This window comes from Micropterus dolomieu, linkage group LG10 (assembly GCF_021292245.1).
Source record: "Micropterus dolomieu isolate WLL.071019.BEF.003 ecotype Adirondacks linkage group LG10, ASM2129224v1, whole genome shotgun sequence".
Lineage (NCBI taxonomy): Eukaryota > Metazoa > Chordata > Actinopteri > Centrarchiformes > Centrarchidae > Micropterus > Micropterus dolomieu.
Window position 1 is genome coordinate 1,198,478 of NC_060159.1, and position 13,740 is coordinate 1,212,217.

Here is a 13,740-nt window from a genome sequence, read left to right on the forward strand (position 1 = left end):
GATTTACCCCCCCCCCCCCCCCCACACACACACACACATACACACATACACACACACACACACACGATTTGGTAGGTGGAAGATTGCTGCTCTTGATGGAGAGCCAACATCATGACATTACATAAAGCCTTTCCCCCTCTCTCTTCAATAGAGGTTAATCTACTGTCAGATGATCATATGGCCCACACGTGTCGAAATCAGATACCATCATTTTTAAAGCAGTGTTGCACAGTTTTAACTCATTACCACAGACTATGAGAAGCAGTTTGAGTTCATGCTTACACGCTGGCAGAGCCACAGACAGATATTCCCCACAGAGAATATGATGCATGAAACATAAGAATGAGCCCATAAAAACAAGTTGGATTAACTATAAGATTTGGGGAGTTTTACTTTCCTCCGTCTTTTCCCTGCCTCTAGTCTTTCTGCTCGACTAACCACATGTCATGACAGCACCCTTATCCGGGATATTTTGGCTTTATTTTTGCACAGCATGAGTTATCTTCTGCATCATGTGCATACTTGAAAACAACATTTGGTGTAGCTCCATTGTTGTCTGGGTGGAAACAGAGAGAGAGAGAGTTGTTGTATGGCCTATGCTCACTGTACAGGTTGTGGCAGTGGCCAAGGACAAAACATTGTGAACATATCATAAATGGAGGGAAATGGGAAGAACTGTGACTTCAGGAGGAAGCCAGGAGAGGGCAATGGAAACACTTGGGTCTCCTGGGAAATTTAAGAAGGCTAGCAATTAGGGCTGGGCGATATGGACCAAACATCATATCCCGGGATTTTTAGGCTGAATTCTGATAAAAGAAATATATCTGTATTTTCTACAAAGTGGGCTAAAGCCTAGTCGGGGGGGGGGGGGGGGGGGGGGGGGGGGGGGGGGGGGGGATCTATTTCTGGTAGCCTATTTCTTACTTCACCATTTTAATTCTACTCCATTCTCCACCTTATTGTAGTTTTTGAATCTGCTCCCTTTCCGTTCACTTCTCTTTTTTCCACACTCACAGACCTAACTACGTAACATTCCTACTTCCATAGCCTGGATACAATGTAGTAGCACAACCAATCTGAAGGATACTTCCTGTCTGGGGATATTATCCTTCGCAGACTTACAGAGGTTCACTAACTGTCCAAATAAGGTTATTGTTCACCCCTCTATACCCAGTGTCAAGATTCTATTGGACACTGGGTCAAAACAATTCTCTATGCTTACCTACATTAACTTAAGTCACATTGTGTGTCATTCAAGCAACATGCAACACTTTCTACATAGAACTAGTCTGTCTGTCCATTTAACAACATTTTGGTCCTGCCTGGTGGAATCTTGTAGAATAGCACTTCATAGAAACCTTTGGATTTTAATAACTTTGTTCAAACTTCATTAACACTTGCAGAGCACAGTCATTAACAGATTAAATATCAAATTTACTTCTATTATCCTCCATAAAGCACTCTAAGAATCTGTAAAACTCTGAAATTTCCATAAACCTGCTCTGTCAGTACCAGATTTCTGTGTAAATGCTTCATCCCTGAAACTGACATATGCTTGACATTTCAGCATTTGAATAACTGTCATGGGCCAAAAGGAAGTGAGAAAGACAGATGCTATACTCACCTTTGAACATTTGGTGGCAGGAAGAGGAAAATAGACCAACTGAGAGAAATCATGAGTGCTTTAAATCTGGTGTCGTTGACAGTAGTGCAGAAAGGTGTCATCGGTGTCTCATGGTGAAGCGGTTTAAAAACATCCTGGGAGATGTCATGTCTCTGCAAAGTCAGAAGCAGAACAAGTGCCTGCAATTTGACTCAAAATATGTGAAGTGGAACTTTTTCCACTCTTCACCTGACAATATCTGGTTATGTACCAGCTTCCCTTGGGGTTAAGTAATATAAGGTTTTAATAGACAAAAATATGGTGTATGAGTATAACTGTGTGTAGAATATAGCACAAACGTATCTAAAAATTTCAGTGTCAGACCACATAAAGGGTTTTCAAAATAAAATATTTCAGTGCTATAAATTCAGTTTCAACATTAAGTATTCAGGAGTGATACATTTCACAATTAGGTATTTCGTTGATTATGGTCATACCTTTGCATCCATAGATGAACTGACGTGTCAAGTTATCCCGATTGAAGTTTCTTGCGGTAATGCGCCTGCGCTGCCTCAGATATCCCCAGAGGAAGAACAGTCACTTCCTGTTTACGTTTCCACATCAACAGTTTCAAAACCGAAACAGAATAACTTGACACACAACTTCATGTTCTTGTGACGGCTGGATTCAAATATATTCCATCTTAGATACATACCGAATCTCCGGGTATACTGGACGACCTACGGTTTCAGCTGTCCTGCTCATAACTTACTTTAGGACCGAAGTAACGTTAAGCTAGCCGGGCTGCTACGTGAAGCTAACGTTTAATAGGTAGCTTGAAGCTAGCTAGCGAGTTAGCAACAAGAATTTAACAACACTTCGTCACCAGAGTGATCAACGTCTGTCAGTATGGAGAATAAATATAACCTGAAGAGTCCAGGTAAGCTCGCTTTCAAATGTAGTTGTTCTGGTGTTCCGCAGCTGTCTGTGAGTATGCTAACATGACTGACAGCTGAAAACCACCAGTTCGCTGTTGACATTTCTTGATTAACATACAATAATTGTTAACAAACGTCGTCAAAATAAAATCTCTAAGTTACACTGACATGAGCCGATTATTAAGTAACGTTGGATACAATTTCTTAGTGTGTGTTCTCTGGGCTTATTTAAGTTGTGAACCTCATGTGGAGACCGTACTGAGGGAGTTTTTGCACTGTTCAGTATTCAGGCCAAAAACACGAACGTTCGGAGTGGGCTGGTTGTTTGGCCCCCGGAAGTGCTGCTTGCAGTGTTGTCAAGAAGCGCTCATCCGATCGACCTCACAGTCCCTCAAGTCCGCACCAATGCGACCACCAGGTGTGAAACTGGATGAACGGTCCTAGACATATGCTGCTTAGGACAGCCATACAGAAAGACTGCCAGAGACTTCTTTATAGTTAGATGCTGCTGCTACAGCCCCACCTATTGAACAAATAGCACAGCATTTGGTCATTCCGACATCATCTAGGCCACACATGTCCATCAAAGGTGGTTGCAATAGCTTCAAATCGTTTGAAAACAGTTTCTTCTAGTGCAGTGCCCTTTCAGGGTGTGGACATTTGGAGCGTTTATATGGTGATTAAACAATATCTATTTTAGCAATTGGGTATCATTTGCATAACAATGTAAATGTATGTAGTGTATCAATATTGCCTAAAGGAAGCATATTTGAGGTGAATAAAATTGGTCCAAGAACAGAACCTTGTGTAACTCCGTAACTTTGGCGTGCATGTAGGATTCAACGTTAACATGTACAGACTGAGCTGATAAATTGGAATTTAACCACCTTAGTTAAGATAAGTAAAGAGACAAGTCCTTTGTTTGATGCAGTCAGAAGGTCATTAGTAATTTTCAAGGCAAGGCAAGTTTATTTGTATAGCACATTTCAACAACAAGGTAATTCTAAGTGCTTTGTTAGTAATTAGTAATTTTCACCAGTGCTGTCTCTGTGCTATGATGAGCTCTAAATCCTGACTGAAAATCCACAAATAAACTATTGCTCTGTAGAAAGTCACACAGCTGTTTAGCAACTGCTTTCTCCAGGATCTTAGAGAGAAATGGAAGGTTAGATATAGGTCTATAGTTGGCTAAAACCCCTGGATCAAGAGTGGGCTTTATAAGAAAAGGTTTAATTAAAGCTACTTTAAAGTACTGTGGTACATAGCCTGTTACTAATGACAGATTAATCACGTCTAGTAAAGAGGTGCTGACTAAAGGCTTGTGCAGACTACATGACTTTCAGCGTCGGCCGATGGCCGTGCCGTTCACACTACACAACTTGCCCTCTTGTGACAGGAGTCTTGAAGTCGTTGTGGTTTACTCTCGATCACAGCCTGATGGTCGTCGAACTCGCCGAGTGGCAAATTGGGCTAAAAATCGTGCAGTGTGAACTAGGCTTAAGGGTAAAGCTTCTTTAAGCAGCCTAGTCGGGATGGGGTCTAAGTGGCAGGTTGATGGTTTAGATGAAGAAGTTATCATAATTTAGTTGGAGAAGATCGATGGGTACCTGAGCTACCTTAGTTTAAAGATAAATTGGTACGGGTAGAGGGCAGGAAGTGATGGAGGATTTTGTTTCTAATAGTTAGAATTTTATCATTAAAGAAGCTCATGAAGTCGTAACTACTGAGAGCTATGGGAATACTTGGCTCAATAGAGCTGTGACTCTCTGTCAGCCTGGCTACAGTGCTGAAAAGAAACCTGGGGTTGTTCCTATTTTCCTCTATTAATGACGAGTAGTACGCTGCTCTGGCATTACGGAGGGCCTTCCTATAAGTTTTAAGACTATCTTGCCAGATTCTAAGAGATCCTTCCAGAGAGTTGTAACACCATTTTCTTTCAAGTTTCCCCAATGTTTGCTTTAATTTATGAGGTTTGTGGTTAGACCATGGAGCTAACCCTTCCCTGTTTTATTATCTTCTTTTTAGAGGGACAACAAAATCGAGTGTCATTCACAGCGAGCACTCCTGCTGCACTATAAACAAGATGATCAATTTGAAAGGGACTGAAGTCAGCATAAGAGTCCTGTGTTTTATTGAGATAGATAACTGAATTAAATGCTGTTGGAATCTAGGGTTGGGCCGATAGACGATGCCATCGTCCATCGTCGATGGGTGACAGACATCATGACGTTGAGCCGGCATCGTGATCGTAACCCCCCCAGCAAAACCAATCTCAAATGTTTAGTGTTTTTAAGTATGCTTTGCACCTGCCTCGGAATTCTCTTCTCCCCACACTCACACACACCTACACCTCAGGTAAACACCCGGCTTGCCCCACCTCTCTGTCTCTCTCCCCCCATCTGCCCCATTTTCTACCAATAGTCTACCAATTTTTTTTACTGAGTGAAGTCTGCACGAGAACACATGCACATAAGACGACTGCGCATAAGACCCCTGCGCGTGCGTGCACCCGATGACATCGTCCATCCTGATGTTTCAGTGTAGACATCGCCCCAACCCTATTGGAATCACTTCCTTAAATTTAGCTACAGCACTATCAGATAGACATCTAGTGTAGGAGTTACTGCCCGATGGCTTGTGGTCCAGCAATTGGAAAAAACTATCAAATGTTCAATTTCAATGCCAGAACAAGTTGAAGGTGTGGTTAAAAAAGTTAGTGGGTTTATATATACTGTGACAGAAGCCAATCTAATAACGCAGTACTATGGCTATCATTATCAGCGTGAATATTAAAATCACCTACAATCATTACTTTATCAATAGTTATGATGAGTTATCAAGGAATGTGAGTATTAATATGACTGGGGTTAGTGGATACATCCAAATATTATTGTTGAAATTTACCATCGGGTTTTATGATTCTGTCGATACCATACAGCCTAAACAGAATGTAGGCAACATCTTTCAGGATCCGCTGACATCCTTGGTGATCACTGTTCTGCTGACTCTAAGTTGAGCTGGAAAAGTGGAAACAGCAGCTGATGGACTCATAGGCTGATCGCACTTGCATGGATCACACTTGCGACCTTACACTTGTGGGTTAGTCTTTTTGACAAGTAAGCGGCCTGCCTACAGCTGACTCAGCATTGGTGATTTTGAAATGTTATGTTGCTGCTCGTGACGGATGGCGTGCACAGTGTGGAGCGCTGCAGCTGCGTGTTGAGCTGTTGACAGATGACTGCACAGTTGACCTTCCTGTCTGTTATTTAATTTGTTGGCTCTTATGTGCAATGGCACATGGGCAAACAGCTTCATCATATTTTGGGTTTCAGTTGAAGCTTAACATTTTCAGAAAATTCAACTGACTATCACCGATGAAGGTCGATTTATGTATTTATATGTGTAGTGACAGCAGAGATGACAGAAGCTGGAATCAAACCTACAACATTAAATGCACAGGCCATTATGTTGGAGCAGTAACATTCCCCAAGCATGTTATTTCTTTGTTATTTTATTTATGGTAGAAATGTATCGCGGCTCATGTCTCTTCTGTTTTGTAGTTGTCTTTCAGTGAACTGAACAGCTAGTCAGCTGGCAAATGAGAGAGTTTTGCATTTTAGACAGAAGGCAGAAAACATGGCTCCTTTCAAGTTATAAAACTGGAGAGTTTCATCATCCTGGGATATAGTCATCTGAAATGTGTGTGCAATTCAAAACGGCCTAAACCAGGGGTGTTCTGATCAGGTTTGGGGCAAGATACTCTAGCATGGAGATTGTGTCTTACACAGAATCAGTTTTTCACATGGTCCTTGTGTGTCCAGTGTGGGATTACTGTGGTTGGTTCACATCTTCACTGGAGAGTGTCTGTCCTCCGGCAGAATCATACAGAACACGTGTCATGAAAGCCGCATGGTGTCAGGCCATTTCTTTGCTCCACTGCTTCACTCCCCCCTGCAGCCTCCACATCCTCTCTGCTCGTCTCGTTTTTATGCCTGTTATTTGCCCTCCCACCCATCCCCACTGCTGCTGTTCGTCTTCCTCACAGTCTCCATTTCCAGCTCGACACCCTAGCAGTCCACACTCGATTGGATTCCAAACCAATTTTGCCACCATGAATACCTCTTAGTTCTGCTTTCCTTATCACAATTACTTTCCAATTTTCAGCCGCATCCTGTTACCTCCCGCAGTGGGCTGGTGTCTGATAGCTGGAGCTCTAGTGCCAGCCCATAAGACAGCAAAAGCAAGCAAATTGATCTAGCTCAATAGTACCTTTTGAATGTGCAATGAGCACTTTAACACGAGGCTGTGACTGTGATATAAGCACTTGTTGTTGTCACTCTTGACCTTGTGTTAAAGAATGATGGGATATTTAACCCTAGGCTTTGCCCTAGAGGGACTCTAATGTGCCCTAACTGTGAGGACTCACCTACTGTTATTTGATTGATGTAGCTGCAGCGTGGTAGTCAGCATTACATCAAGAAGCATCTTTGTGTCCGTTGCTGCCACTGCAGTGAGTAAAGAGGTCTGTGTATGATCCAATTATGCAAGGATTCTATTCATTCTGGCAAACGAAAAAGGAAAAACCGGTCAGAATTTAGTTTTTTGTGGGCATCAAAAAGGAAAGTAGTGTTCATTCTGAAGGGGATGAACAAATAAAATAGAAAAACAAATGTAATTTCTGATTGTGATTTTTTCACATTTGTGGATTTCTGACTCTTCAGTGTGAGCATGTGCTGCACCTCACAGGAGTACACAGAGTGAAAAAGTGGAATATTATCAGATTTCAGAGATACAGTACTAACAAAATAACAGAAATACAACTTTTGCTAGATTGAATGGAATAGTTGAATGATTGGATGGTACACAGACCTAAACACCCCCACAATCATCATCTTCACCACCATCATCAGATGGACTTGTGTAACCATCCCTCTGTTTGTATTCAGATTAACACAGCAGGCCTGAGTGTGTTGCAGGCTGGGTCATGACAAGGGTTAATGCCAGCAGATGTTTCTTCTGTGCCTCATTCTGAGAGCATGTTGCATCTGCACATAAACTTACAAAATGCTGCCAGGGGTAGAGATTGACCCCTTAAAAAAAACTTTACTTTTTTTTTTCTGCCTCGAGCCAGAGTTACAAGTTCAGCTGTGTTTGTAGCTCGCAGCAGGATCAAGACCTCTCCTGTCATCATCTGCTTATCTTTAATAAACAATCTTTCAACTTTCTATTTCAGATGTACTGATACCATTAATAGCGTAGATTCATCCTATCTGTATTCTGCAAAGTGCTTGGCAATCACTGTTTGAGGGTTATTATCATTTTTAGGAGGAGGAGGAGGAATAGCACATTCAAATAAAGGCTGGATGCTAACAAAGGCCTGTTAAAACACATGGAGGGAGGGTGGACGTATCTGTACTATTAGGACAGTAACCAACATACTTGATTAATCTGGAAATAATTTTTTTTATCAATCAATTAATAATTTCATAATTTTTAATCATAAAAGACAGAAAACTGTAACTAGTGAATATTTCATGGGGGATTATCGTTTCAGATTTTTATAACCCAGCAGTCAGACAGAGCCCTGTCCCTCTGCATGCTCTTGTCTGTCCATCTGTGTTAACGTCCTGTTACCCAGGGGAACAGCTCAGCACACTCCTTTGCATGGAGAAATCAGGAATTTTGGCTTCTAAAACAGCTGCAGTCAAAAATGTATCCATATGTCCCAGGACATGAGGGCTCTGCAGCAGGAGATGATCTCAGAAGATCATTGGTACCCACCCAGCCACAGCCTGTTCACCCTGATGCCTTCTGGGAAGAGTTATAGAAGTTTCTGCTGCCGCACCACCAGACTGCAGAGCAGCTTTTTCCCCTATCAGACTCTTAAACTCTAATTCATCCTCAGAACTGCTCCACTGATGATAGTTTCTGTTTACCATTTTTTATTATTGCTTCTATATTAATGTATAGTGTCTGCTATATAGCAGGATAACTTTACAACCTTGTACTTTTGGGTAGAATTGTAGGGTTCCACACACGTCATGGTGGTGTACTGCTACAAACACTGAGGATGTAGTAGGATGTAACGATCATGAATATGTGAACTGTTTTACCCTGCATGCACTAACCTCAGTTTTTTGTGTCTATTTCTTTTTAATAACCAGCGGTGAAGAGGCTCATGAAAGAGGCTGCTGAGCTGAGGGATCCCACAGAGCACTACCATGCGCAGCCACTGGAAGTAAGTTAACCACAGGACACTACTGGACTGTAGTGACTGTGTACAGTAGAGCCCAGTATTTGTAGTATATTACTTTAGCTGAAGATCCCCACGACAACACCCTTTCCCATCCTGTATAATCTAACGGAGCGTATTTGGTGAAGATGTACAGCCAATATTTATTCTGTAGTTTGTTCTATTTCTCAATAATCAGTAATAACAACATAGTATTCAAGTAATTAGATGTGGGATGTTGTTCCATCACAAAATAAAAGGCAGCTGGGCCAAGAAACACGAAGAAGATCAGACAGGTCTTAAACAATTCCCCAAGCTAGTCAAATGTCACATCCAGTTAAAGTGATTTAAATAATCTGTCAGCAGTGGCGAAGCTAAGGTGCCAGTTGGCGATAAACTGGATTATGTGATCCCAAGGTCCTACTCTTTACTAGGGGTGGCAATCTCTGGGCACCTCACGATGCAATTACGATTCAGACGGCTGCGATTCGATTGTAAAACGATTATCGATGCTTCTTGATGCATTATTTTTTCTAGACAGGATCTCTGGATAATTACTAAGCATTTAATTTGCACATTAAAATCCAAAAGAAACCTCTCCTAATTAGCTTAAAAGGACTAGTCTGCATCCCTAATTTACTTTAACCTCAGCTCCATGGTCCCCTTAACAACCAGCTGTCAGACTCCTCTGAAAACTGAAAAATAATAATCAGGATGTACAGTATGTGTACAGGACAGAGATGTACACCAGTTTAGTCTAAACCTGTACCAGATGTTCGCAACCCTTGACTAGTAGGTTAGTTAGTACTGACATACAGCCGATTATTAATATTACTTCGTTACTAATTTAGCTAACGTTACATAAATAAATAAATATTTTTAGCGCCTTTCACGGGACAGTTACAGTGACAGAACAACAAAAAGTCATCCAGGATTGAATGCCTGGGTAAAGAGCTGGGTTTTTAGTAGATTTGTGAAAGTGTCCAGACAGGGAGCATTTGGGATCTCTGTGGGGATCAGCTCCAGAGGGTGGGCGCTGTGATGCTGAAGGCTCTGTCCCCAAAAGTCCAGAGTCTGGTGTGGGGGACAGAGAGCAGGGCAGATGTTAGGATGTGTCCGCTTTTTGTGTTCCGTCAACATTACGTTATCAATTAATATTTAATAATCGATTTTTAGACATTTGTTAATCGATTCACCATCTTCCACGTCCGCATCGCGATGCATCTAAGAATCGATTATTTATCCCACCCCTACTCTTTACAAGTCGAAGTGTCCTTGAGTAAGACACCGAACCTGAAATTCCTTCTGATGAGTGAAGGGAAAATTGTATGTTGCTGTGATGTTGTCCATCGAGTGGATGTTAGATCCTTGGTTTGGCCTTTTGGCCTCATTCAAGTCAACACACACCCTGCCAAAATCATTGCAAATTAGTCCTTACAGTTATAGCAGCCTCTAGTATTGCACTGATTGTTGTCTGTACATCCATTGTTACAGTGTAGTATTTTTGCCAAAATGCAAAGAAATGCTGACCAAAAAAAATCACTGACATCATACCAACATTACACTTCTAGTTTACAACATCCAAAGCATGATGGAAACTGTAGTTCCAAAACTCAAACTAAATAATAGTAGGAGTGACAATACAATGAACATTAGCTTTGTTATCAAAAATGTTTAGACGCTATAAAAGAGCATCATTCACTGAAAATCTGAAAATCTTTGCTGTCCTCCAGCGGCTTCACTTCTCACCTTGCTCATCACATTTGGGTGTGCTTACAGGTATAAAAAAGCATATTTCTGCACGTCCATGCACCCATCAATGATGCTGTTGAGTTGGGCTCAGAATGTCCATCAACATGATGTATATCCCAGTAGGCACTGTCACTCTCCTAATGGCATTCATTTACATATATTTGCTGTGTTAAAAACCATAGCAAAAGCTTAAAACAATTTCAAACTGTGTAAAAACTTTTTTTCCCACTAATATGCATACAGCATTTCTGAGTAGTGTAAGGGCGGGTTTACACCAAAGGTCCGGTTCCTGAATCAAACCAATGCGAGAATGAAACATAGTTTCAATTTTCCAACTGGTCTAGTTTGGGTTCACAAAGGAAAAACTCAAACTGTTCAGAAATTGTGAACAAAAGCCATGTGATTGAAATTTTATTGATTATTGGTCATCAGACAGCAGGTAAAAAAAACAAACTGCTCCAAATTTCTGCCTGGATATTATACATAGAGCACCGTCAGGTTCATATTGGTGTTCTGGAGTGCATGTCAGCAGACTTTAGAGGGCCGCGCAGATGAATGTCTCGTAAGACAGCGGGTATTAAATCGTTTAATAATGCAGGCATTTGGAGGAAGAAACTGTGCATCAGAAAAGGAGAAGTACGATTTATTCCCTTTCCAAAACCTAAAACAGGCTGTGTATTGTTCCTAATGTAATGTTAGTTAACTAACGCTTGCCAACTTACTACTGAATGTAATGTTGTGTAGCCCTACTGTTTTTGCTTTTTAATGATTGTAATAGTGAACAGAGACCTACCCAGCTGTACAGGAACAGTGTTGATCCTTAGTATCGTCATAATCGTCAGGTGATGCGGTGGTTTACTTTTACTCTGTGATCAGTAATGTTTGGCTTTAGCTTCTAGCTTTAGCTTATTGTTTTTTCATGTCAGTTTGACAGCCTGAATACAACCTTCAAATGCACAATGCAAAAATTTCTGTTTGCTTCTTTCTGAGGTCGCTTTTTCCCAACAAATAGACAATATTTCTCCAGGGAGAGCAGTAATGGACGGTGGCAGCACTGTGATAAAAGTCCGACAGGTCCAACAGTTTGTTGGACTTAGAAACTGTAACTAAGGGGGCGTGGCTTAGCGAAGGGGCAAACATACAAAAGTCAGTTTGACAAGTGTACCACCCCAGTCAAACTCCCCACCCTCTGTTCCTGACTGTTGCAGTTTCGCCTTTCTTGTTATTTCCTCCTTATGTGTTTTATTGTACATACCAAACACCAAGGCAAACCTGAAAACCTGATAATAAAATGTATTCTGATAAATATGAAATATTATAATTAACGACAAGAATACATACAATACATACAAATAGTACAGTAATAAAAAACAAGTACTATTTTAAATGACACATATAAAGGTAGCTTTCTGTGATTGACTTTCTTAATTGTAAACTGCCCTATTATATAAATTAAATAACTCCTCACCATTGGCACAACAAACAGCTGTGGGGGTAATGCTCCACAAGACATGTCACTGCCAGTGCTGTGACATCAGACAGACATGAAAGGGTTTGGTCTTTCTTGATGGACATATCTGTACTATGTGTTCAATGTGGCATTTTCTCTTTCTGCAGGATAACCTCTTTGAATGGCACTTCTCTGTACGCGGGCCCCCAGATTCCGATTTTGATGGCGGAGTTTACCACGGCAGGATCGTGCTTCCCCCAGAGTACCCCATGAAGCCCCCCAGCATCATCCTCCTCACAGTAAGACACAGACCAAGGCCAACTCTCAATCGCTTCCAATTATTCTTCAGCTGAAGCGGAACAGGAAGCTGTCAAATCAGATGATCAAAGAGTGGAAAATGGACAGCATGTCATTTAACCCGCAGCCATTTCTTCTTGCAGCACACATAGTGACAGTTGTCAGATCAAAGCCTGGGCTGTCATCATACTGTCAGAAGGAACTGCACTGGTGTTGTGAGAATATGATACTGTCGTATTATATTCAGACAGCTGTATGACAATTGCACTAATGACAGACTGATGAAAGCCAGAGTACTCTGACTTGTTGTGACAAACCTTTTCATTGTCCAGACCTGGTTTGATAATGTTTCTTTTTCAGTTTGCAGGAATTATTTGAAAACTCTTACTTTTGCAGAATAGCTTCCTGTTTCCTCATTCTACACTCTCAGCTGATTCAAACATTCAGATCTGTCTGTTTGTTAATTTATCTCCCCCCACATACTTACCTCAGCCTTGTTTTTATTGCCTTTCCTTCTAGCCAAATGGAAGATTCGAAGTTGGGAAGAAGATTTGTCTGAGCATCTCTGGGCATCATCCAGAGACCTGGCAGCCCTCTTGGAGCAGTATGTATACTTAAAGAAAAAGTTTGAGTTTAGTCTGGAAAAATATTAATAGTTTGTGATTAATGATTTGTGGAGTGGGAAAATGGTATCACTCACTATATAAATGCCAGTATTCAGATAATGACAGGTTCTCAAATAATATCTGGAGGTAATAATGCATTACATTTATATAGCGCTTTATCATAGAAACTTTAAGTACTTTAAAGTGGAGTGGTGGGGATCTTAACCACCAACAATATGTGTCAGAACGCTTACCACATGCCTCACATGGTGAATTCAGCATAATCTACCACACAAGCAGCAACCGCCAGGTCTGAAAAGTGAAGCCAATGCCAGCAGGGGGCAACCACTGGTTGCAAGTCCGGTTCCATTATAAATAATGGTAAATTAAACTACTTACAGTAGGATAGAGGCAACTCGCAACACACTGCACTGTGGACATTTGACTAGTGGTGAACTTGTCTGTGTTTTTGTCTAAAAACTTTGACCCTTTCACAGTCTGTTTTCATTTCATGAAAGTTAATGGTAGCATTTTGGTCGCCCAAAAAAATGTCTCGTTCAGTGTGGAGTCAGGTGTTAATTTTTCACGTGACCACACACGCAGTAGTTTGTTTTCAAGGGGAAAGTACATAAACACACACTGTTGGGAAAATATTTATAAATAACTGACTTGGTAAAATTACGTCGATTAGAAGCTCTGATGTTTGGTTTGGATTACTTTTCAATTAATCGTCCAGACCTGTAAAGAAGTAATCCAAACTTTGATTCTTGAGAAATCACGTATTGCATATATATATTTTGCAAACATGCTATTTGTAATATTGTTATAACAGTTAATTTGCTGTCCATGTAGAGTGAACTAGA

The 13,740-nt window shown here is 41.0% G+C and overlaps 1 protein-coding gene and 1 long non-coding RNA gene across 2 annotated transcripts in view; one reads left to right on the forward strand and one right to left on the reverse strand.

The window, feature by feature from the left end:
- The window catches only part of LOC123977452, an 8,108-nt gene extending 5,295 nt beyond the window's left edge, over nucleotides 1-2,813 (reverse strand). Inside the window, exons 1-3 of the long non-coding RNA XR_006826676.1 lie at nucleotides 2,319-2,813; nucleotides 2,101-2,207; nucleotides 1,625-1,776 (exon numbers count right to left, since the gene is read on the reverse strand). This is a non-coding gene — a long non-coding RNA (uncharacterized LOC123977452). The remainder of the gene's footprint in view (nucleotides 1-1,624; nucleotides 1,777-2,100; nucleotides 2,208-2,318) is intronic.
- Nucleotides 2,202-13,740, forward strand: part of ube2j1 (ubiquitin-conjugating enzyme E2, J1) — a 36,350-nt gene continuing 24,811 nt past the window's right edge. The window contains exons 1-4 of the mRNA XM_046060139.1: nucleotides 2,202-2,543; nucleotides 8,706-8,779; nucleotides 12,143-12,274; nucleotides 12,792-12,876. Of these exons, the coding sequence (XP_045916095.1) occupies nucleotides 2,513-2,543; nucleotides 8,706-8,779; nucleotides 12,143-12,274; nucleotides 12,792-12,876 (322 nt within the window). The 5' untranslated portion in view covers nucleotides 2,202-2,512. The remainder of the gene's footprint in view (nucleotides 2,544-8,705; nucleotides 8,780-12,142; nucleotides 12,275-12,791; nucleotides 12,877-13,740) is intronic.